Consider the following 26,888-nt stretch of genomic DNA (forward strand, 5'->3'; position numbering starts at 1 on the left):
ATATATTATAGCATTATAGCGTTTTCACGCTAGATAAATTTACTTATTATGTCAGCGTGGCAATTACATTAAAATATTGCATTTACAAGCAGATAGAATCTCAAAATTTAATTTAATTTGCTGTTCATTTAACGCAACAGGTATAATAAACCATGTTTTGCTTAAGAATTTGCTTAAGCAATACATTCCTCATAAGCAAATCGTAAAATAACCTGTGCGCCAAAGTAATAGATATAATAGAAAAGTATTAGATATACTATAGGCACTCTCTTATCTATTTGAAAGATCGTATGAGAGAAAGTGTTTTATTTATATTCATTTTTTTGCATTATTTCCTTTGCATACGATGGCCACTGTTAATAATTGAACATTTTAAAATTCTTTTTTAATGAAACATCAAAATTGGAACAAATGAGCAGAAGTGATCTTTTAATTATTATTACACCTATTAAGATTTATGTTGAATTGTAAAAGAATAATTAATATTGATAAGGAAATTTTGGCTTTGAAAATATGTTTGCGAATTAATCTATATATCAGTTTTATATCATATTTAATTTATATAATCGTGATTGTTTAGAAATTAAGTTTTCAATGCTGGTACGATAATTAAGGATATTAATAGTTTGTTATATCTTCATTAAAAAATATCAATGTATTAGGGAAATATTATTAAAAAATTAATTTTGCATAATTGCATAAGTTGATTTTTAAGGAAGTAAAAAAGCATGTAAAATCATAGAATAGTTTTCTGTTGAATAGAACCATTTAATTCTCATATATGTCATTATTGTTGCAATGTAACTCGCATTATCAATAAAGCCAATGACCCTGGCAATCGTAAGGAAATGGAACGTCTGCAGATTATAACACATTATTTTTTCCTTTCGAATGGTATTGACATGTTACATTTAATTCGATAAAGAGCGACATATATTAAAACGACATAAACATGATAGATACAAAGCAAAACATAATAGATATGACACAGAAAATGATGGACAATGTTAATGATGTTAATGGACAATTAGTTATTATTCTGACAATTTATAGTCCATTATACAACCAATTATTTTTATTCATTTTTATTTCTAAAAAATAAGAAAAGTAGAATGTTCTGGTAACCCGTAAGTTTAAAATATAAAATTATATATTTTCTCCACCTACAATTACATGTAGAATTATTTTATTTCTAATTCTACAAAATTAGCTAATAAAAGCAAAGTTAATTTTTTAATAATCTTTCATTAATTCGTCAATGTTTCACTGGGAATGTGACAAATCATTATTCATTATTATACCATCATTAAAAAATTATTTATTGTCTAGAAATTTACTATTATATATAAATTTGTTTTATGGTACATTACTTTTGCATAGTGCTAACCAATTATGCATCTGTCATTACTTATTATATAAAGATCTCTTCCGATTTGTTAAAACGACGATGAAAGGGAGAATCAATAATATATAAAGTCAACAATTTGATCTTTTGCACGATGGTGTGTAGAATACGCAAACAAGGAATAGGAAAAATTTCATGTATTATATAATTATATATAATAAAAAATTATCGAAATGGAATCAATTTGTTAATCACATAAATAATAATTTTATTTAATTAATCTTATTCAATCTTACCTGATGGATGATCATACATTACTTTTTTTTCTACGATTGCAGAGCATTACGAATGTGATGAGAGACGCCTCGTATATATCCAGATGGGGCCTGAACATGTTAATCCGTCGGACAGACACTCATCCTCTGGTTGAAATGACTGCGCACGAGTTCATGTTCGGCTACGAATCGACTCTCGTTACCCTTGGCAATCAGCTGATGCCCTCCTGGATCAAATTCGATAAGCTGGGATTAATCGATAGAGTAAGTGATGACTTCTTTAATACGTAAGATCGAATACGAATCCTAATAGCTTCAAACAAAAAAATATATAATTAATAAAATTAGATAAATTTAGAATTGATTTATTTATAGCAATTAATTAAAACATTTTTGTACGGCCTATTTTTCAATCGCATTGTATTGTTCTAATAACGTAAAAAAAAATAAATTTTACAAAACACAAGATTCTTAGTAATACAAGTCTTATGTTTGCGTTGCATTTTGTAGATGTACGATTTTAATGGTGATTTCGAGACCATTTACACGGGAGAAACTGATCTCCGAATGACGGGCTTGATTGATAAATACAACGGAGACGTAAACCTACCGCAATGGACTGGAAAATGCGCGAATGTGCATGGTGCGAGCGATGGCGTCAAGTTTCCAAGCTACATTGAACCGAACGATACGCTCCTCTTCTTTCGTAAGAGTCTGTGCCGGAGCGAACGAATGGTAATTTTGATTATTGCAATCCTTCCGACAAAATGATTAACTCGTTCGATTAAAAATCTTGTGCCAAGTCATGCACTGTGTATGCCAATATTCTGTTATTAACTCTCTGCACTTATACAGCCTATATAAACTCTTACAAATTGCTCTTACAAAATTCTTGGGTGTATCGAACAATTTGACGTCGTTATCTCGGCGCAAAAATTTCATATTTTTTCATTCCTTAACTCACAATGTTTAATTTCTTCTATAATCTCGAATTAAAATTCCAGTGAGTAATGTAAGCTAGTACTTATAAGTGGCATAAAACTTTAATTATTAATTGCTCTTAAGTTAAAAATTATTGAATATCTCAATATATATAATTTTTCAATAAATAAAAATTGAATCCCCACACTTTTATCACAGAATATATCTACAAATTTTGTGGTATCATAATTTTTAAATATTCTATATATATATATATATATATATATATATATATATATATATAATATTTAATAATATAATAGAGTCTTAAAAAATCATTTTCTTTCTAATATATATAAATAAATATCTTTTTTTTTCAAAGGTACGAATCGGAGAGAAGCAAATAAAGGGTCTGCATGCGTATCAATATGCGTTCCTGGAGAATGAATTGGACAACGGAGCAGTGAATCCAGAAAACAAATGCTTTTGTCGTAAAGGGCATTGTTTGAAACCCGGTTTAATCGACGTGACCGATTGTTATTACGGTAAAATATTTTTACACTAATTAATCAATGCCTTTGTTAGAATTAATGTTTTCGCTGGATTACTTCTATAAATAGAAAGTAATAATAATTATTATCGAAACGTTGATACAAACTTGTTACAACATTGACTTTTGATGAACAAATGAGTACATTTAGTATTTTTTCCGATTAATATCTATTATTATTAGTTCGAACTATATAATATAAAAATATATATAATATATTTTTTAGTATATATATTTATTATATTATTACTAAACACGAATCTTAACTGGATCTCATACCTATCACGAAATATATATGGTCTTTTCAATCTGCATCGCAAAATCTATGACTTTTATGTTGCGTATTTTATATCGATCGTAGCTATTCAATTTTTCTCCATTAAAATTGTGACGCAAGATTTCGATTGCCTCCATCGTATTGCAAGGAAAATCGGCAGTTTTGATTAGAAAGGCGCGCGCGGGATAAAAAAAAATAAAAGAAAATATTGCTGTCATGCTTTTTCCTCTCTAATAACAAATAGCGCGCAAATCGATTAGCGATGATTGATTTGCCTTTTTGCGCTCCTATAAACAGATCTAGAATATTCGACTCGAGTCTTCAGAATTAATGCGCTGCAACGATTTTCTCCATCGCTATAGTGCATTATGCATTTGTATCGATAAATCGCAACAAACGATCGAACATCAGTGATGCACCGGACAACATTCATGATAGTTACATTATGTCATGTACGATTACGACATTGATGACCGCGAGAAGCTGTTTCCGTTGAGTAATGAACGACGCAAGACATTTTACGAGAATTACAAGTGTGTCAACGTCTCCTGCCGTATTTCGATGATTTTATCGCCGAAACGGCTATTTTTATCAGATTTACCATCTATTAATTTAAAATCAATATCGAATTGTTTTAGTATCTGTCGATTTCTAATTATCAAGCATTAAAATATGAATAAGAAATGTGAAGAAAGAAAAAAGCCTGATAGTTATATTAATACAAATGCAAATTATTTGTTATAAATTTTTAGTCCGTGATTATTATATATGTTACTACTGGTATTTTGTATAATCATATTAAATTATTCATATTAGAATATTACAAAAAAATTGTAAAAAAATTAATTGCATAAAAGATATTTTTTGCATCATATTCTTGTTTTCGAATTTAATCTGTCAAGTGAAACAAGATTGCATTTATATTTAAATAATACTATAGATGTATTATCCATTTTGTTACAGGATTTCCTATCGCTCTGTCATATCCACATTTCTATAAAAGCGACCCATCATTAGTAGAGGCTATTGAAGGATTGCAACCTACAAAGGACCTACACGAATCCTACTTTTTCATTCAGCCAAAATCCGGGTTACCTTTGGATCTGGCATTCCGATTTCAAATCAACATGGCCCTGCAAGATATCGGACACATGGCTAGGGTGGAGAAATTTAGTGATATGACGCTTCCACTACTGTGGTTTGAAATAGTAAGTATTGTAAATACCAAAAAATATGCTCAATCAAAAATGAAAAATAAAATAAAGTAAAAACATTATTTGTAATATTTTTTTCTAACAAGAACTTAGTCAAAAGATTGATATATATTTAGATTTACTTCTGTATTATATTTACTTTTAAATTGAATCAATCAAATATCGTTGATTAAAACAGTGACAATATTTAACGAAGGATCAATGAATAATTTTCTTTAGTGAAAACACTTACACTTTGTTCCTCCGTTTTATTTCACTGATTATAATAGCAAGATTTCATTGGAATATCAGTCACTAACTGATTCTCAATGAGATCTTACTGTTTTCAATTCTATGTTTGTAACTGAATGAAACCATTATACTTATCAATGATAATATTTCGATTCTATTTAAAAGATAATTTTTATGTATTATATCTATTATATCTTATTCATAATGTTGTACAAAATATTCCATCATTCCTCGATCGCGAATTTGTTCGATTCATCCTTGAACGATGATACATACGTAAACAATCCAATAAAAAAATCTTTTGCTCCTCAGGGAATGTACGAACTACCAACCGCGATGCATATACGTTTCTGGTTTTACCTAAACTTCTTGCCGATTTTGGAGGAAATGGTTTTGTATCTGGCGTTCTTATCTAGCGTGATACTACTTGTTTGGTGCGTAGTAAGGATACTATCTTACCAGACAAACGAATCTCCGGAGAAGGGATTGGAAAGAGAAATAAACATGAGACGAAAGCGGGCCCAGAAAGATGAGTGTATCAATCAAAAAGGCAAAGAGATGGACGCCTATAGTTCGCTCTTGATTTCCGGTGACGCAAATCTAACGATAACAGTGTAATAATTCAGTGAGTCTAGCCATAATGTGTGAGCGAGCACAATATTGAAGACATTTATATATAAATATCTTCAATAGTCCTTCGGGGCTATGTATATAGAAGTTTTTTACTAGTTGTGGAAAAACGTGCGCATAATTATTCAAATAATAAAAATTTTGTGGAAGAATCATAACGTCCTGATCTCCAAAAAAAGGACGTTATAATTCTTCCTCTTCGAAAGATATAACGCAAATACAATTTAGAAATGGAAAATATCCTATGTGAAAATTAGCGTAATAAGCTCTTAAAAACACCCGATATTCATTACTTAATGACAAAATTGCATTTTCCATTTGCATTCTTCACATAATTTTGCATTAACATAAATGAAATTTTATATAACAAAATAATATAACAATGAAGTATTATTTTGCTATACATATTATGCACAGTATATATTATATATATTGCTATATGCATACGCGTGTTATATGTGCTAGTATATGCTATATGCTAAGTACACGAACATTCAACGGATATTATCAGGGTATTCAAAGTCATAAAATTCATTCGATTTAATCAAGCACAATTAAATCATGAATTAATTCATAAATATTTTTAATTTTTGACTTTTGATATTTTAATAAATAATAATCGCCAATTTTACAACTATTTTCCGGTACTTCATATTTTAATAACAATATGTTTATTCAGTAATGAACAAAGTTATTCTCTTGATAATTATAACGAGATTTCTCGTATGCTAGATAATTGCAAGCTGCCTATATTATAATGAATATTGATATATTGAAATGTTTTATTTGTTACAGAAATCACTTAAAATTTCAATTTTCTTAAGCTTAAAAAAAGCGCTTTATTGAATTTTTTAATAAAGAAATAAATCAAAACAATTTGGCTTGTAACAAGATATTTCACTTATTCAATATGCTAATATAAATCAATAATTAATCAATAAAAAATAATTTTTAAAAATGCTCTTCCCGGAGAGCAATGATATCAGATAACTATTGCATTGGAAATAATGTGTGCAAAAAATAATTACATTCAATAAAAAAACAAGTTATTTACGCACACATTAATTTTAAAAATTCATAATATTATGAAATAAAAAAAAGAAATATCGTGTATATTATAGTACATTTATACTATACATCTTTATAATTATTTTGTGTCGATTTATATTAGTGCAAAAATATTTATACTTTTCTATTCTGTGTTTTTATTTTATGTTGTGTATAACTAAATTAAACTAATTTTTAGATAAAATGAAACAATTACTAAAGAATTAATTTGAAACTATTGTAATTCTTTACATAAATTTCTCTTAAAAAAATTTTTATAATTTTCTAAGGGCTACAACATAAATTTATTTCGTATATTCATGTTGAATGTCAATAGTGGTTCCTTTTATCACTTAATGAACTTTAATTGCTATACATAACATGATAGCAATCATATCTGTGATAGTTTCATTTTGCTCTTTTATGTTTCATTTTCAAACAGTATTTTTTTAAATATATAAGAATGATGTAGAGAAATAAGCTATGTTAATATAGATGTAAGAATATATTAGCATTTTTATTGCCAATTTTATCAAATTTATATATTAATTAATAGATTTTAAATTAACAATCCCTCACATATTTATCTTTAGAAATAAAGATAATATAATTTCTAGAGTAATTTAAATTTTTTATTTTAAGGTATGTTGAAATAAAAAAGTGTTTTTTAAAGTATCTTACATATTTATCTCTTTTAACAAAAAAGAATGGATAAAATTATCATCTTTTATGCATACTTGACTTTTGTACATACATATAATATACATCTATATAATAATTAATTTTAGTTATATAATTAGTTAGTATTAGTTATAATTTTCACTTGTCATACATTGTGTTATTATTGTTATTTCCTCATTACAATACTGAATTATAATATCTAAAATAAGAAATTGTGTAAATCATTCTTTACACATTATACATCTAAATAGTTTTTTCTAAGCCAACATTTTCATGTTCGCAAGAACAGATTTACATGATTTTTTGCTCTTAACTCAATGCTGTAAAGCAACAAAAACTGTAAATTTTCCATATATTTTTAATTTTTAATTTTTTTTATTATAAAAAAAATTATTTAAGTTGTCATTTATCGAACAATATATAAAATTTCTAAATAAGATAAAATATTGCAAGCATATACATATACATATATAATAACATCATAGTAACACATTTGTGTAATCTGCACATAACTTTTTTTTATCTCATATCGCTTCCTTGTAAATATGTAAATAATTAATAAATTATTGAAAATGTGATGCGTATTACTGAAATATTATGTTTATTGTTTGATTATATTTGCATATATTTTATTTTAATATCGGTAAGCTTATAAAAAAAATGTGATCTTATATGTATATGCGTGAAAAATTATATGATTTTTTTATGCATTTACATATATGTATATATATTATATTTACTCTTTATATTATTATAAAACTCAAGAAAATTACGATTTTAAGCATCACTTTAGCAATAATATAATTTTATATATAAAACACACACACACACAAATATATAAACATTAGCATATAAATAAATATATAAATAAAGCTCAACGAGAAATATTTTTCTCTAGAAAATATCTTGCCTGATTTATATATAAATATTGAAAATGTGTAGATTTAATATTAACTATAATCAATATGTTCACACACTTATTTGTTTAGAATATTTAAAAATGTAAGGATGGATTTGTAATATGATTTACATATATACAGTAAATCTTATGTAACTTCTTTTTATACATGTAGAATATTACAATGTATTAGTGTGATTGCATTACTTAATTCTATAAAAATATCCTTTGTATGTGATACAAATTGGAGTAATAAAACAGTTTATAATACAAATATGTAGAAATATTGATCTAAAATTTCCTGTTTTCTTTCAACAATATTTTCCACACGTCTTAGAACTAAACATGTATTAAAATTACATCCATCAACAAATTATGATTAATAAATTATCTATAAACAGCTACATTTTTTGCAGCCATAATCATAGATATATATTTAATTATTTTTAAGATTTTGTAAATATAATTAGAGATTTATTCCCAATTAAATTTAATTTATCGTCCTCACTGGCGATATGTAATAAGTCATAATCCTGTAATAATTATTCAATGAATTGATTGTAATAATTATTTTATCAGTCCCTGAATATTAATGAAAATTTTTCATACATAACGCAACTATCATACTACTCGTCATAATCATCAACATAAAACAATGATATACAATATTAAACGCGATTCGAATGCTAATTGTTTTCTGGCTAAAAAAAAATATCGATAACTCCACGAAGTAAAGCGAGATTGTGTTTATTTCAGTATAGTTATATTATTTAATATATTGATATATTGATCATATATATATTTCGTATTGCAATAGTGTGATTATTCAATTATCTTTTATTATATACTCGTGCCATTACTTGACTTACCTTTCAAAGAGACGCGCATCCGTCCACAAAAAAGATCGCGTATATAAAGTTACTTTCCGCACGTAAATTATAGATGATATTTGCACAATATCGTCAATAATCTGTTTCCATTCGCAATGCATAAATCATCATAACTCCATCGTAATAATTATTCAATTACCTTTTTAGATCAAATTTCCGTAATATAGATTTTTCCCAAAAGATTTTTCGTGCGCAACATATTTAAACTGTGCTCCAAAATTCATTACCAGTACTGGAAATCTATAATATACGTTACGTGAATTATAAATTTTCGATACGGACAATGAATTTTGTAACACGGCTCTATTATATTGCATAATTACCAATATGAAGACGTGATATATGACGCAAGCACATCGATTCCCGCGTTTTCTAGCTATGCAACAAATGTCGATAACTTCACGAAGTAAAACCGAACACGCAATATTTATTTCGAATATAATTATTATGTTACTTAGATATTTACTATATTGATCATAAATGTATGTCATATTGCAATAGCATGATTATTCAATTAATTATCTTCTATTATTACTTGTACCATTGTTCGACTTACCTCTTAAAGAGACGCGCACCCATCCACAAAATATATCATATACGTAAAATTATTTTCTGCACGTAAACTATTAATAATTGAAAAATATTAATCTGTTTCCACTCGCGATGCATAACACATCATAATTCTGCCGTAATTATTCGATTACCTTTTTAAATCAAATTTCCGTGTAGATTAGATTTTACCCGAACGATTTTTCATGCGCGACGCGTCTACTATACCGCTCATGATTACCAACATGAAGACATGATAAATCAAATGTGACACAAACGTAAACACTGATCGATTCCCGCCTTCTTTAAATAATGCAAATGTCAGTAAAATTACGAAATAGAAAGAATCATGTATTTATTTCAAAAACAGCATTACTCTTATGTCACTTGCCTAACAATAAATATAAATACGTTACATATAAAATAAAAAATATTTCAAGATTGACTCATAAAACTTACAACGAAATTATGTATTCCTTCTTTATCTGTAAAATATAGGAACAATGTTATTTGTGTTTATTAAAATTTCTAATAACTGAAACATTGTATATAATAATATCAAATATAAATTTTTGAAATTATCTTACCAAATATTTTCTTTTTTAACATACTGTAATGCATTTCTCTGCAAGTTTTTGAGAATGTTGCTCTGTCTGGAAGACGTTCTGATGGATAATATTTCATCAAATATGATTTTAAAATTTCTGCAGTTTTAAATTGTATAACTTTATCTGCAGGTACTTTTAGTCTATTATTACTTTTGTCTTTTTCGTGCTGTTTTAAGTGAGCAGTTTTTTCTTTTCTTTTTAATTCTATATTAATTTCCTTTTCTAAATGCTTTCTCGTTTTATTTTTTTCGGTCATCAATAAATCATCGTTTATAGTATTAATATTAGTATCTGTATTTGCATCTCTATTCTTAACCACTTCTGTGTCAATCTCATTTTCTATAATCTTTTTATCAATTTTTTCATCGATATTAGATTTATAATTAATAGTTTCATCATTGCAGTCACTATGTACAATTCTTTTTTTTTTAGCAGGTTTTATATCATCCTCATGATGTTCAATAACTTTGTAATCTCTTTTACTTTTATTTCTATTCTTAATTTCATTCTTGTTTTTAATATGATCAATAACATTGTCAACTTTTGGTTTTATTTCAACAGAAATATCTCCTGTTTCATTTATGGTTTTCTTTGTTACTGATCGTGCTGATGCTAAAATTTGTTCATAAACTGTTTTATCTGTTTTTTTTACACCTTTATCTATTTTACTTCTGCGAACTTTTGATTTAGAGAAACTTGTATTCGATTTTGGTTTAGAAGAACTTGTACTAACTATTGATGTGCTGTCATCATAAATTTTTCGCGCACAGACAAAATCATTTGACATTTCAAATGGTGTTTCATTTTTTTGTGTAATATTGGAATCAATAATAGATGTTTCATTATTAATTTGATTTATTTTGATATTTTTAACATATAATTTTTTCGATTGAGTCTTTTTATTTTTGTCTGATGTGAATGCCTGTGGCTTTTCTTCATTTAAAATCTCTAATGCAGTTTTAAACGTCGAAGGAAAAATCGGTTTACTACATTCGTTTGACAGACTCGGTTTGACAAATTCGGTTTTAGTTATATTAAATTCTTTGCTATTAAATGTATCAATATTATTAGAATTGTTAAGTTCTATGTCATGACATTCTGTTTCATTATAATCATATATTGTTTCATAAATAGTATTATCATTAGTACATTTTCGTATCGATGAAATCTGTATGAATAAAGCAAAGCAAAAAATATCATATGTATGAAGATATTATACAGAACAATAATATGTATATGTATATAAACAGTTTATATATATAGAAAATATTACATACCAATTTAGATATATCAAATTTGTACTTATTTGGTACCTTAGTACTGGAAAATATTTTATATTCTATGTTATTAGCTATATCATGTATATCCTTCTCTGAAAGTTGTTTGTTATCTTTTGAAGAATGTTGATAATTCTCAAATAATGCTACTTTCAATTCATTGTAAAAGTGTTCCCGCACCTAAAAATAATGAAAAAAATAATTAGAACTATGTAAAAATATTGAGAAAATACCAAATTCAAAAAATAATAATACATAATGTGTCTTACTTGAACAGTTAAACCTTTAATTTTTTTATCTGTACTGTCAGCTGCACGGACATGTGCTACTTTCGCGTATTCGATGTTTTGTTGCTTTATCTAAAAGAAGAATAAAAAATAAAAATAAAATGTGAAAAGAAATATATACTTGCAGCAAACTTACTTTGTCCTCTTTAGATGCACTGCGTCTAAGTGCAAATTGTTCCATAATAAGTTCTCTTCTTTCTCGCTTTTCAGCTGCTATAATTTTCTCTCTTGATTCTTCCGGCTCATCAAATTCATCACTATTATGCAATTGTAAACACTTTTATGTAGAAGCAGCATTTAACAACACACTTAAAAAATATTTGTTATCAATATAACATTTGTTAAATTAATTTTTCACATACATTTCGTGGTCGTCGTAGTTTATTTGCGTTGCGCTGCCTACATTACTTCGGAATTTTTTAGCTGTACTCTGATACATTTCAAATTGAGCAATTCTCGCTCGCACTTCGTCTTTGTTTTTACATATGTCACATCTGTTTCTGCAAAGCGGAGGAGAATCTCCGAAATACTTGGAAAATACTGCGTGCCGGCATCTATAAGAAGATATAAAAAAATATATATATAATTATTACCAATATATTTAAAATGTAATTCTTAAGCAGTTTTTTAAATATTAATATCATAAGATCTGTTGTTATAATTGTAATATATTATATTCTATTGTATTATATCTTTATTCCAAAGAAAATTCCAAGATTTGAAAATATATAATATTCAAAAAATCTTTTGATAAATAATATATTCGCTTTTATTCTTAATAATTAAATTTTTATTTATATCAAAAAATAGAGTATAGATCGTACTTTGTCTCTAAACAATATGCAACACTTTTTTCAAAATCTTGCCATTTAATTTTTGCAAGTTCTGAATTCTTATGTGTAATATGCGTAATTTCTTCCTTGATAAGAAATGAAATAGGTCTATATTCTTCATTGCTAAAATAAATCCTGCAAAATGCAGGGTTGCCATCTCTGCCAGCCCTTCCTGATTCTTGATAATAAGCTGCAATATTTTTAGGTATTGTCCAATGAATCACAAATCTATACAAATTCATATAAAGATATTAATTATTTTTTCTATATTAGTTTGCTTATCAAAGATACTACAATAATTTACCTAACAGATCCTTTATCAACACCCATTCCAAAGCTGCATGTTGCTGTGATGACAGATACTTCACCTGTTGTCCATTTATTTTGCACTTCATTACGTTCCTGAGCTTTTAAGCCTATTCAAACAATAAAATAATTTATAATATCGTACTTGTAAATTTATATCAAATGCTATAAAAATACATACTCCCATGATATGCCAGTGTTGTAATTCCAGCAAGAGTCAATTTATGTGCAACAATTTCAGTTGTCTCCTTTTTTCTACAATAAATGATACCACAATTCCTTTTGTGCTAAAAATATATTTAAGAACTCTGTAATATTATTCACAATAATTCATAAAAATATTATATAATAATAGAACTTAACTCACCATAGGAATAGAATTATCTGAAGGTCCTAATGCATCTGAAATAAAGTTTTTTAGATGTTCAAATGGTTTGTCTAATGTTTCTAAGAACCATACATCATAATATAGATTGGGACGAAATACTGGCTGAGAGAATATCAATGCATCTTCCATATGCAAACTTTGGAGAATATCGTCCTTTACCTGTAACAATATTCAATATATAATATATAATTATATTTAATATATAATATGATCCCCCTCCTACAAACTGGAAATTTGAATTGTTTTTAAATACTTGTTTTGCAGCAGTTGCTGTTAATGCAATCATAGGTATTTTGGGGCACAATTTCTTGAATACTCCCAATTGTCTATAAGTTGGTCTAAAATCATGACCCCATTCACTTAAACAATGAGCTTCATCAATAACAAAATAAGAAAGTGCTTTCTTTTTGTTCAATTTAATTACAGTTTCCTATAAATTAAATGTATATATTAGAATAAAAATTAAGTAACTTAAACTAAAATTTTTATTACTTTGTATTTTTTACATTAATTTTTAAAGTGATTTAAAATTGTCTTAATCATTAAAGAATCATGTAATATAACATAAAAAAAATAAAATAGTAAATCTGAACAATTTTTTATATTCTGTTTGTTGTATTGAGAGAAAATATAATTAAGATACAAGTAGCTTTAATAACTACATGTAAAACTACATGAAAAAAACCACATAAAAATTAGAACATGCAATACCTGAAAATGTTGTTGCGCTCCCATTTCTGGAGTAACATATAACAATTTTATTTTAAGTGAATTTGACATAAGATCTTCCATGATTGTATTTCTTTCTTTGCTTGATGTAGTAGAGTTCAAGGAATAAGCATTTATTTTTTTAGACACTAAGAAGTCTATTTGATTCTAGAAATATAAATTAAATTAATATAAATCATAATATTATTGCAATAAGACCTCTTTTCTTAGACTCTTACATACAGAAAAATATAATATACACCAAGCACAAAAAATACCTTCATCAAAGCTAAAAGTGGTGAAAAGACAATCGCAACTTTCTGTTCTTTCATTATCGCAGGTAACTGAAAACAGAGAGACTTTCCAGAACCAGTTGGCATACATACGAATACATCTTGCTTTCCTAAAATTATCAAATTTTGTATGTGATTATTTTTTTCTGATAAACATATTCATTGAAGAAAAAAATCATATATTTTTTCAAGAGAAGAAAATACATATTGCAGATGACTGATAAAATCAATAATTTATTTATAAAAGAAATTAATTTTCCATAAAAACCTTTATGAATGGCAGTAATGGCTTGTTTTTGAATGTCATTTTTAAAATTGTCATAACCGAACTTTGATTTCAAAACGTTTTGCAACATTTTAATATATACATATATATTTATCGTTGTACGTTCCTTTAAGACTGAAGTCAATAAAGTAACGTATCAGATACACTTGCTACTTTTCACGTATTAGATATAGTTGTTATTTTTTTGCAATGGATCTATCGAATAAACATGATATCCACACTATTCATAAAAACACATGTCACATAATAATACATGTACACATGTTATCATCAGCTACCATACGAGAGAACAGGTTATATCATTCACAATATACGTAAATGTATATGTGAATGAACGATTTATTTAGTATATGCAGCGCTCTCTAAAGTACGTTAAAAATATTATTCGTGGAATAGAATAACATTGAATTGTCCAATCAGAACAAAATAATCATTGCTCCTTTTATCCTGATTGGTCCATTAAACGGTATTTTATCCACGTACAATTTTCGAACGCATTCTTATTCGGACATTTAACTAGTAATGGGATGGTAGTGTCCATCTGGCGTCATCGATACTACACACACACACACACACATACACATACCATGCACACAGAGCAGAGAAAATGGCGGCACTAATGAAAGCCGTGCATATTTCCAAAAATGTGAATAACATAATGAAACTTTTCACGAATTTGTCTTTGACACCAAGTGTCGTCACTCCTTCTAAACATGCATTTCTTCGCAGGTTCGTATTGCATCCTTTTCAAAATGTGTCGTTTACATTTTATTTCACTTATTCTAATTAGTACATTTTCCTAACTTCCGATGTAATTTTTTTATTTTTTTCAAGTTAAAAGAATTTTTTAGATATTTGCAATGTAATAAATAAGTATTCAGTTAAGAAAGCCTTTAATTTTTAATATATATGTTATTTATTATCTTTTTTGTCTTTTCTGACATACAGAATTAGATCATACATTATCACTGATCATATATTTAGCTTTTCGCGTTTAATCGTTTAATGCACTTTGTGAATATAGCACACCAGCTTTACATTGCGCATTTATACACATTACACCGGACTATCGTGATTTGATGGAATTTTTCGACGAACCGAAAAATTGGAGTCAAAACGAAGTGAAGGTTGGTCGATCTTGGAGAAAGGATGAATTGAGATTGAAGAGTAATACAGATCTTCATAAATTATGGTAAAATTTACCTATTCTAGATTATTTATATATTTGTAGACATCACTCAGTATTTGTCAAATTCATATGTTTAAATAAATGCAGGTATGTATTATTGAAGGAACGTAACATGCTTATGACTATGGAAGAGATATGCAAAAAAGAGAATGAAATCTTCCCAAATCCTGAACGTTTAGACAAAGTTCAAAATAGTATGAATAATTTGGAATCAATTGTTCGTGAAAGAAACAGAGCATATCATATGCTCGAAACTGGCGAGACAGGAGAGCGTCCTGGAAAACTGGTTTATAACTGCTTAGGTAAGATCTGTACAATTTATATAATTTTCATCATATGATATACTTATAAGACTTTCCATGTCCCTAAAGGATGCCTAAAAAACGATTTAAAGACATTTTATTGTTCTTCATATCTCTTTAAGATGTCTTTTGGTCTTTTTGTTCTATTTGAGTTGGCTTTTAAAAAATTAACAAGAAATAGAGAACAATATATTAGCTTTCTTTTATCTCTTTCTAGGTTTGAGATTTTACTATCGAATGGGTCAATATATCATACCAAAATTTATGAATCGAAAATGGCACAAGTGGCACTTGTTTGGTTTTGGTGGACATGGAACTCGACGATTCTTACGATTGTATAGAGAGAAACTTTGGAATCAAAAACGCAAAGAAAGAAAGTATGTAGTAAATCTATTATTTGTTAAAATCATATTCGTTTTTGTTAAAAAATAAAGAAACCTTCATTTTGTTGTTTCAGTCGTACCAAAAATCGTGTTGCAATGTTAATAAGGAAATTCCCGAATCTGGATCTTGAAGCTATAAAAGAACAATTTCCAGATGTCGATGTAGAAACAGTAAAAACTTCAAAAAAAGCAAGAGGCCATGATCTATCTGAATAAACGCAATGTTAATAGAATAACGAAGTATTGAACACAGACACACACACACAACATTGTTATATTTGCAAATATAAAATATCCATATATATAATATTATTGGTAAATTTATATTTATGGCATTATTTTTTAAATCTTTATTAAGAATTTATGTTTCAAATCATATGTATTGCTTAATTACACATGATGCAGCTTTGCATTACAAAGAGAAATATCTTGTTAAAAATAATGTTATCTGACACAATTAATAGAACTATATGCAATATTATAAAATCAAATTATAATATCAACCTCTTAAATTATGTATAACACAATACATACATAAAGTATTAAGTAATTAAAATTTGAAAAGAAAATATTCATTGTTATCGTAACCTATAAAATGAATTTGAGAGATATGCTTCATTCTTTCTTCTTTCCCCTTCTAAGAGAAATAGTACATTCTCAAATAGCAAAAAGGGATCAAATAAAAATTGTTTACATGACATCAAATTCTTTTTATGTATTTTAATTAATTTTCTATTTATCATAATTTCCATTGTGTACAATGGTACAAATTATGTATGAAAACTATGCAGACATAACATTTAAAACATGCTGGTTGTAAAAAAAATTTAACTTTGCATACTTTTCACACAATAAGAACTAATATACAAAATCGATTTTACTTTTGCGCAGTAAATGTTTTAACTTACTAAATCAATCTCACGAACTTAATAATATATAGCAGATATTTATTACTTTACGGTATATCACAATGAGTGCTGCATGAAATAATGCATAAAAGTAAATATTTATTCACAGGAATATATAGAATGCATCTATTCATGTAGCTTTGGTAACATAAGATTATAACTTAAAAATTTAATAACATATATTGTGTCCTTGTATATTAATTTATATCACAAATAAAAATTAATTCCCATATACACACAGAGTTTCTTTTATATTATAGTTTTATATAATAGAAGCATATTAAAATTTAATTACTTTTAAAGTTTTATCAAGTATAAATTATACTTATTTTTTTTTATATAATTAGTATTTTGGTAACCAAAATTTACTATCATATGTGCAAAATGTTAAATATATAACAATTTTAATGGAACAAAAATTGATCTAATTTACATTTCAACTGATTTAAAAATATATATTAAATTAGTATATAGAAACGTATAACACAATTATTATATTTATATATTATATTTCACATCTATACATTAAAAAAATTAATAATATATTAATAAATTAATAAATATGCAATTAAAATTTTCAATTTTAAGATATACCACAAAGATGATATATAAAAAGATATGTTGCTAAAAATATAATCAACTTATAATTTTGTTTATTAGAAATGTTAAATCATTTATTAATTTCAGAAGCAATTTCTGAAGTATTATTCTTTGTCAAAGCTGCTCTTGAATTTTATAGTATCGCCAATAATAGATACTACTTTAATATCAATAGTGTGTATTCAAATGCATATTGGTTTGTCTTTTCAATATACGTGAATATATAGACATTTATATAATAATCAATAGTGTCTCACAGTTATTGTTATATTACATTCTCTGCGTTATTATAAATTAATAGTATTATTATGTGGTTGCTTATGCTATAGGAGAAAGATAATGCACTGTTTTGCATCTACCTTAAATAGTCATCTATATATTTGAGGCAACTTATATATCTTATATGTAAGATTTCTTTCTAATGATCAATCTCTCTCTCAACATCGCAATAGCGAGAATATTGCATATATATTGGTACCTTGAAATTAAAAAAATTACTATATTATACTATTATCAGGTATCATATGTCCAAATAAAGACATTTATTTCTCTATCTAAAAACAATTAAAATAACATCGTGTTCTAATTTCAAGTGACAGATATATGGCATTAATTTGCAATAAAAGCAAAAGAAATTTGGATTATGTTGCATAAGCAGTATATCTTCCATATACGATATATTAGTGTTTCAATTTTCATATAGTTACCTGAATATTCACGTGCGTTGTCACGAAAGTTCTATTTTTCTTTTATGGCAATATGATAAAATAATTTTTTTAATGTGATAGTGTATATTGTCTGTATATTTTTCATTTACTCTAAAGCTGGTGGTAATAAGTATCGCCATGCATGTTCCAAATCCCTGCTAGCATCCGAGCAACGCCGTTGCAATTTATCCTCCGGTGGAAGTGTTGCTATAGGAAACTCACCCTATAAAGGTCATAAAGAAACTATGTTAGTATATAATTGCATATAATATTGATGTAGAATAGTTATATATCATACCAAGTTTGCATTCGCCCATAATGTTTCCAAAACTTCTTTAAACACACAGAGTTCAGTGTGATTTGCGAAGTATATGACCCAATCGCCGCTACTTTCGTGCACTTCTCGACATGCAAATTCCTATAAATAGACAATAATACACAATATTAAATATAAATTTTTTTGTAACATATATTCGGCAAGAAAACATGAAATTGACAGTCTGTATTATGTACTCAAATCAATATGTATTTACCAATATGCACCATGACTGCTGTACTAGTGGCACTCTAAATGCTGCTAAATCTTTTATGGAAGCGCAAGAGAGCGTTTGGCCTCTCTGTGTACCAGGATGGATTTCCTTCATCGCTACAAGATGTTTCGTAGTTGTGATAAGGCTACAAGGTAATGGCTCCCTATTTTCTGTACAATCAAATAGACCCGATGCGCTTTGAACAAAACTCTGAAGCCATTCAGAAGCTACGTATTCATCTGGAGCCGCGAATTGGTATGATTTGTTTGGTTTTAGTAGTATCTCGAAAGTATGTGGTCGGTGCGAATTGGGAATCCTTCTGCATCCTTGGCACAAACCGCCTTTCAACGGTATAGCACGTTTGGGAAGCCGTTGATTCAAATCCGTGAACATATAAACAACACCGCCCTTTAACACGAAATAACCGGCCTCCCAGGGATTCGTGGGTGCATTCGGATGCAAGTGTTGGTAGGTATGTGGGCGAAACATCAGATCGCCCTCTTTCGTTGGCCCACACGGTGTACTAGGCGGCGACATGTGTTCATCTTCCATATAAATAAGGCTATAATGTTCGATTTTCTCATCCTATAAAGATAATAAATAAAATTAAAAATAATTTTTTGTAACTATACGTGGATATCAATGTATAATAATTTCTCGCAAGACAAATGTCGATGATGAAATATACAGAATATTCTGTATATACTGATAGATAACTACTAAAATTAAAAACAAATCACACCATATCACAAACTGTGTTAAAATGAATTCTATTTTAATGATTAGTTTGTAAATTAATTACTAAAACATCGCTATATATTCACGATTTTTGAATAGAAATTGAGTACTCATTTTATATGATAATTCATACAATAATTGCAGAAAAAAATTTACGTACAGGATGCACAGCTGTGTCATTGAGAATTGAATTTCTCAGAATATGCATATCTTCGTAATTCAGTTCTTTGACAGCAGGAAGTTTCGGTTTCGTCGGCGATCGTCGCATAGCCATTTCTAAGTGACCGATTAATTCTGAGGTAGTTTGCGAGCTGCCAGTGGAGAACAGATACTGCATTTCACAATCAGCGTTAGAAATTAAAATACTTTGTGCATTCGGTCCAATCTAGAAAAAAACAAACGTATATTTTTGTTAGTAAAATGTATTACATATATATATATATATATATATATATATATATATATATATATATATCTTTTTTTCAGAAAAAATAAATATATTTAAATTTTTCTTACCATAATAACATCTAATTCATTGTAAGGAATAACAAACTGATTGCTATAAGAGTGATCCAGTTTTGAGCCGGTTAAATATAGTGTTTTGTTCGTCAATAACGCGATCATCGGTTTACTTTCGCCGTTCGTCATGTACGAACTTCGCACTTTATATACTTTATATAGTTCTTCCGTTTTGTCGCGATAGATATGTCTCTTGAAAAGTTCACGTAGTTTTAGGCTTACTTTTTCACCGCTGAATTCCTGTTTCTCAGCGGCCACGTTCTCCTGAATCTCTTTATCAAGATTGTCATTAAAATCTTTGAAAGAGTCGTAGCTCGTCTTGATTCCTTTAATATATAAAGTATTTACTTTGGGCGGTTTCTTATTCTTCTTGATTTCAAACTTCCTCTCGGTGATCGATTTTAGAAATCTACTCAACAATGATGTTTTCGATGGAGCCTGACGCAAAGGCGGCGCCAAAAGCTTACTGCTGCTCTCGCCCGTTAGTATCGCCGTCATATTGCGCTTCTTCGACGGTGAAGCTAAGTGTCTACTACTTTTACGATCCTCTAGCTCGGATGTTGTCACACTCTCTGCATCCGACCAATCATTTGAATTAACGTATTTCTTCGGATTTATCATCTGTGGCATCTCCACTTTGGACGGTGGATCCTCGACAATATTGCCACATGCCTTTTCGACAATGTAAGCCTCTTGGGCCTCGTTCTCTTCTAATTCTATTTCCATTTTAGGCCTTAAACTTTTAGCTGGATCTTCCTGACCTTCTGGCGCTCCACGCTCCAACAAAGATAAACCGCAACTACATCTACAGTTACGTTGACACGGCATGTCGATACACAGTTTTGATGATGCTTGTTTGTCAGCTCCGTCACTATCGAATACGCTCGACGATGATGACGAAAATGAATAACAGTCTGAATGCACGTTCCTATTGGCATTGGTATTTTTTTGCACGTACGGTGAGTCTCCGTGTGCGCACCAACTGTATCTGCCTTTTTGAGCGTCTCTCTTTAGAACGGAACTCGGCAACAAGAAACTCATGGAGAAATCAGCATAATTCTCGTCGTCCTCCAATTTCATTGTTTTTAGTATGTCTTCATGGAAGCTGACTCGCTTCTTACTTTCACCACGCTTTTTTTTACGCTGTCTACGTTGTACTATAGCCTCCGAACTGGAGGAAGATAGAATGCTAGTGTCGGTTGTCATGTTGATTGTGTTCAGAATTCCATAAGGAGCATCCATATTATCACAGTCGGAAATTGTCATGCTCAACTCCAATAGATTTGTATCATTGTTGATTAGATAAGAATTACGAGGATCTATGTTCTTCTTAAAACTGTAAGCGGAACTATCGTTATAATTAGTGCTCCTTTTGCCGTTATCGATTTTGTTCGTTTTATCTAATTTTACATCATCAAGACTCCTACTGTAAAAATCGTAATCTTTGAGAGTCTCCAAACTAGAGCAATCCATTTCATTGTCGTCCAATTTTCGCGTTACATTCTGATTAACTATATCATTTTTTGTCATCATGACAGTTTGAAATTTAGTAATCGCTGGTGATTGCATTGGCGTTTTACCATCTTCACTGGAGTCGCTAGATCCAAAATTCTTATTGTCTTCTATGCGGTTATTAATAATTGTCTTATACCTATTATTCCGATACTTAGGAATATCATCCATTGAAAAGTCCTCCTATAGAAAAAAGATTTATATGTATTTATATATTTTTTCAATAAATATTAAGATCATTTTATACAATTTTTATCTAATCTGTATCTTACTTCTTTGTAACTGCTTCCATCAGTTTCGTTTGCAAGGTCCATATCACTATCAAATGCAATTCCACTGTCCCCAGGAGAAGCTAGGCTCGATGAAACGCTAGAAGACCTAAGATGCAACGATAAGACCGTTCCTGATGGATTTATGCTCATAGGCCTCTGTGGCATATAGTTGCAAGTATCTAAATATGTCACATCCTGTATACAATATTTTAATTTTACTAATCAGTATATGCTATCAATTAGATCATGTTATCAATAAGATATTAACATATTTAGCAACTTTAGATAACTCTGCGCAAATATCTTTTCTCTAGCAACATGTTTGTAGAAATTTTCCATGAATAAACAGATCAATTGATATATAGTTTGCACCAAATAAGGTGTGTACTCGTAAATAAAATGATAACCTTTGCAACCTTATGTAAAAAAATTTTTCTGTATATGTAATTGGTGTTATTCATTAACATGATAAGTGTAACCAGGGGGTGATATTAGTATCTCTGCATAGAGAGAAACAGAATAAAAATTACATGTGTCAAACATTCATCAGAGGGAGAGAGAGAGGGATAGAGATAAAAAGTTGATTCTGTATTTTTCATAAAAATACTACTACTTATTAAACACTTCATACTATTTATAAGTTATTTATCACATCAGTTTAACATACCAACTGCAATGTGAAGGATACATTTTCCAGACCAGCAAGAAGATTAACCAATTGGTTGGTTTTATCAGCATCTCTTACAAGTGCGTGTGAAAAATACTGTTTTTTTAATGTCTTGGTGTCTCGCAGTAAACAACCCAGATAGCTCTCAAAACTGCCTTCACTCAGAGTGTGATAGAGCCATGCTCTACCTGCACAATATTAATAATAATTTAATATTAATATTATAATATTATAAATAATAATATTATAATTAATAAAAAGAAATGTTAAAACATATTCATTCTTAGATGCAACTAAATTTTATCATTATCTAGATATTGATTGTTAACACTAATATGTCTAAAACTTTAGATTATCATAAGTGTTTTCTTCAGCCAAATAATTTAAGACAAAATAACTATTTGTTATTATATAAGACATGATATAATTGTTATGAAAATCTATGATTTAATTGTTGTAAGTCATAAAAAAATCACTATTTTAAATCTTCAATATTTTTATAATAAGATAAAATTATATTGCTGTTAAATGCATTTTGATAAATGAGAATTGAGTAGAATAGATGTGAAATTGAGTAATTGTTCCTATGACATCAAAGTATACCTTTTCCAATAGAAGTCAATACACTCTGCAATGCGTGAATGACCACAACAGTGTCCTGATGACTAAGTTCTCTAACAGTACCCCAATATCCATGTCTTTCTATACGTAGTCCATGACGCAATGCACGATCCAGCCAATAAACCAACCAGGAATCACCATCCAAGACCACGGTACCATAAAGACTTTGGGCATAAACCTGTTCAACACATGTATTACTCTCATTGAAGCAAAAAATGTATATAACAAATAGAAATCTATTATAAACCAAAACTTGAAAAACATAATTAAAATATGTATGTGTATGAAGTTGTATACAGACAAACATCATATAAAGCTTATTTATTTCATTTTTCTTGCACAAAAATCTTTGATATATAATACATAGCAATATCTTTTTATATTATTGTATAAAATATATATGTATAAATAAAATTATCCATATGATATACAAAATAAAACAATATTTGAAAAAATTTCTCTCTCTCTGTCTCTTTCTCATGGTTAGAGGACTTAAAGCATATTCCATTAATAAAAGAGCATAGAAAATGTTATGAAAAGCAAAATGACAACAAAAGATATAAACTGTATGACTGGATTATTGGTATCTATTCTGACAGCGATTGTATGTTCAAGCAAACTTTGTAGATATAAGACAAGTTCTTTGTAACAAGGCAAAGAATTATTTATATAAAATATAATATATGCACTTTTGCTTTTACTTTCAAACAAGTTACCTTTAATTAAGAGTATTCGTTTCACTTTCACTGATCTAATAGACATGCCTCCAGGGCAATAATGTCAATTTTTGATCTATCCTTTTCAATAGCATTTCACATATTAGATCTTTTGCATTAAAAATGTACAGAATATAATCAATAATTGGAATGAAAAAAAGAAAAGAAAACGTAGGATAAAAAGAGCAGATTTATCAGCTGTTTTATATAGCGCGCATATGCGCGGCTGTCATTTACATGCCAATGCAGTTAACTGATTTCAACAAAAGCAATGACTTACTTCTCGACAACATCAATTCTATCATCCCTATGGAAAAAGCGAAATGAAGGAGCCTCGTTTTCAGAGATATCGAGAAATTTCGCGTTGGAGATATGCACATATAAGAGCGATATAAAAAATCCACCCAGCAATCGAGCAAGCGCTTTATGTGTGCGAGCATTCGATTTCGACTCGCGTTGCGTCGCGATTAATCCAAGAGTTTGCAACGTCACAAATATATACATATATATATATATATATATATATATATATATATATATATATATATATATGTATACATGCATACATACATATACATATATATTATATAGTAACATCAGTAAGTTCAAACTTCAATGCCATAGTCACGCAAAAGTTATTCATGAAACCATGACAATTGACGTAAAATATGTCTCTTATATTTCTATAGCATCGGAGATCGAATTTATCTATATTATAACATTTCCAATTCCCTGCATATGACATACATCATACATCTTTATGTCATCCAAGATATAATTTGTCAGAACTCTATCGGTTTCAAACATTGCTTTAGATACAGAATACGTGCCTGCAGGAAAAAAAGGAAAAGAGGCGTTGTAGAAATCATCGCCGAATCGCCACCTTTCAAACGTGATTTGGAGTCTATGAAAACACATGCAGTTGCAATTGCAGCTACACCGACAGCTGTAATGCGTTTATACATGGCCTTTCTCTAACGGCGTTAACGTTCACTCACCAGTTTGACAGCTTTCGTGAGCTCCTGCAAGATCCTGCTTTTGGAAAGGACCTTGTCGGTACAGAGTTCCATATCTTCGCGATCCGACGGCATTTCGTTATTTCGCGCACTTACATGACTCGCGTCGCGACAATGTAGGAAGAGATTCAGCGTCGCGGGAAATCAAGTCCAAGCTTCTACGAAGCAAGCCGGACCAAGTGGCGGTGCCGTGCCGACCTACCGACGACCGACGGATCCGACAACGACGACGACGACGCGATCGCTGCACGACGTAGTCGCACTGTCGACGCTCGTTGATTGATTTTAACGGAGCGCAGGTCGCCCGCGATTTTCAACTTTCAACTTACAACTGGCTGGACGATGCATCGCGCTCTGCGTATTTATGATGGCGTTCATCTTCTTCTTTTATACAGACATCTATCTCCTTTGGGAGATATACTAGAAACGGTCTCTCTTTCTTTCGTTTTCTCTTTTCGACTTCCTTGTTTTTCTTATTTTCTATCTATCATTCGTAGAACTTTATAAAAATTGCCTTATTTAAGCGATATAAGTCTATCAGATACTACAAACGCAAAATGCAAAGATTAATAAAGAGACTCTCTCATAAGATTTATCGTTATTTCAATTTATAACTATTCTTACATTTTTTATCTTTCTGGTGTTTATATTCTCTATTAGACTATTTTGAGGTGCCTTTTTTTTGCGTAAAGATATATGCGCTTGATTTAAAAGGCGCAGTTATACCCTGTTATGAGATACTCTCTCTTGTGAAACTTTTTAAATTAGAATTCTATCATATCGAATTGACAACACATACTCTCTGTATCAATCTTATTACATAATAGATTGCTTCGCATCTGTTGTGCAGACACTGAAATAAATTTATTTCTTGCGTTGGATTAAATTATCTAAACAATACATAATATATATATATATATATATATATATATATATATATATATATATATATCGATAATAAATCGTGAAAAGAATATAAAACAAAGATTTAAAAAATTTGATTAATATAATTTAATTAACGATATTTTGATTAACGATATCTCGACAAAATAATAATGAATAAAAATAATATTTTATTATTTATAGAAGTTAACAAATAATACATTATTAAACATACGTTATCATTATGCTTTTCTTTAACGAAAGAAGTATAACGCTTCGCTTCGCGACTTTCTCTTTCTACTAAATAACAAGAATTTTTAACAAAATCGACAATTACTCTCGCAGTCAAGTGGCAGTAAAATAACTTATTCATTAATACTTATCTATATAAGCACTGCCCCTCAACAGCGATAAATGATACTGGCATGAAATCGTTCATTTATCTATGTCAATCTTTGACCGAGGTTGTTGACAAAATCTACTCGCAATCCATACTTTGATTAAATATTTTGATTCGTGATTTTAATTTTAACTATATCACTCTGAATGTCAAGGCCAGTTTTCCACTGTTGGATGTTATAAATATAATGCATAGAGAAGATCTGCAAAATAATTAACCTCTAAATAATGGCAAAAAAAATGAATATAGCCATTCTTTTAAGAATAATGGATAAAGGGAACAAAAATTATAAGAGAGAGTAGAAAAATGATACATTAAAATATTAAAAATAGAAAAAAACATTTTTTTCCTTTTTATAGTGCACGTTTTAAAAATGTTTAGAATTTGTAAACATCAAAATTGGACTTTTTATCTTATCTTAAATAGGATTAC

General features: G+C 28.7%; 4 protein-coding genes across 6 annotated transcripts in view; 2 read left to right on the forward strand and 2 right to left on the reverse strand.

Annotated features, from left to right (window-relative positions):
- LOC126852541 (scavenger receptor class B member 1-like) overlaps positions 1–8,343 on the forward strand; it is a 34,947-nt gene extending 26,604 nt beyond the window's left edge. For both annotated transcript variants that reach the window (XM_050597448.1, XM_050597447.1), the window contains 5 exons: positions 1,684–1,884; positions 2,131–2,355; positions 2,924–3,086; positions 4,332–4,576; positions 5,126–8,343. In XM_050597448.1, the coding sequence (XP_050453405.1) occupies positions 1,684–1,884; positions 2,131–2,355; positions 2,924–3,086; positions 4,332–4,576; positions 5,126–5,431 (1,140 nt within the window). In that variant the 3' untranslated portion in view covers positions 5,432–8,343. The remainder of the gene's footprint in view (positions 1–1,683; positions 1,885–2,130; positions 2,356–2,923; positions 3,087–4,331; positions 4,577–5,125) is intronic.
- Positions 8,344–9,838: 1,495 nt separating this feature from the next.
- Positions 9,839–14,787, reverse strand: LOC126852523 (ATP-dependent DNA helicase Q5-like). Its single transcript, XM_050597406.1, has 14 exons — positions 14,477–14,787; positions 14,194–14,318; positions 13,919–14,083; positions 13,461–13,637; positions 13,187–13,366; positions 13,001–13,106; positions 12,818–12,929; positions 12,505–12,741; positions 12,043–12,234; positions 11,817–11,937; positions 11,663–11,752; positions 11,394–11,573; positions 10,096–11,284; positions 9,839–9,993 (listed from the first exon to the last, which is right to left on the reverse strand). Exons 1-14 carry the CDS (start codon positions 14,562–14,564, stop codon positions 9,944–9,946), a joined length of 3,012 nt encoding a protein of 1,003 aa, XP_050453363.1. The 5' UTR covers positions 14,565–14,787; the 3' UTR covers positions 9,839–9,943.
- A 263-nt stretch (positions 14,788–15,050) lies between these two features.
- LOC126852607 (39S ribosomal protein L47, mitochondrial) lies at positions 15,051–17,510 on the forward strand. The gene is made up of 5 exons (XM_050597571.1): positions 15,051–15,223; positions 15,519–15,686; positions 15,771–15,985; positions 16,203–16,362; positions 16,443–17,510. Exons 1-5 carry the CDS (start codon positions 15,102–15,104, stop codon positions 16,582–16,584), a joined length of 807 nt encoding a protein of 268 aa, XP_050453528.1. The 5' UTR covers positions 15,051–15,101; the 3' UTR covers positions 16,585–17,510.
- Positions 17,511–17,764: 254 nt separating this feature from the next.
- LOC126852516 (pleckstrin homology domain-containing family M member 2) lies at positions 17,765–25,497 on the reverse strand. Of its 2 annotated transcripts, XR_007687833.1 has the most exons (10): positions 25,157–25,497; positions 23,425–23,620; positions 22,822–23,009; positions 22,155–22,349; positions 20,368–22,065; positions 20,012–20,236; positions 19,117–19,698; positions 18,882–19,001; positions 18,584–18,806; positions 17,767–18,354 (listed from the first exon to the last, which is right to left on the reverse strand). XR_007687833.1 is itself a non-coding variant. In XM_050597383.1 (9 exons), exons 1-9 carry the CDS (start codon positions 25,247–25,249, stop codon positions 18,690–18,692), a joined length of 3,414 nt encoding a protein of 1,137 aa, XP_050453340.1. In that variant the 5' UTR covers positions 25,250–25,497; the 3' UTR covers positions 17,765–18,689. The 2 variants fall into 2 exon arrangements, 1 of the variants encoding a protein (XP_050453340.1); XM_050597383.1 differs by having other exon boundaries at positions 17,765–18,806.
- Positions 25,498–26,888: the final 1,391 nt, after the last annotated feature.

Source organism: Cataglyphis hispanica, chromosome 10, assembly GCF_021464435.1.
Source record: "Cataglyphis hispanica isolate Lineage 1 chromosome 10, ULB_Chis1_1.0, whole genome shotgun sequence".
Classification (NCBI taxonomy): Eukaryota; Metazoa; Arthropoda; class Insecta; order Hymenoptera; family Formicidae; genus Cataglyphis; species Cataglyphis hispanica.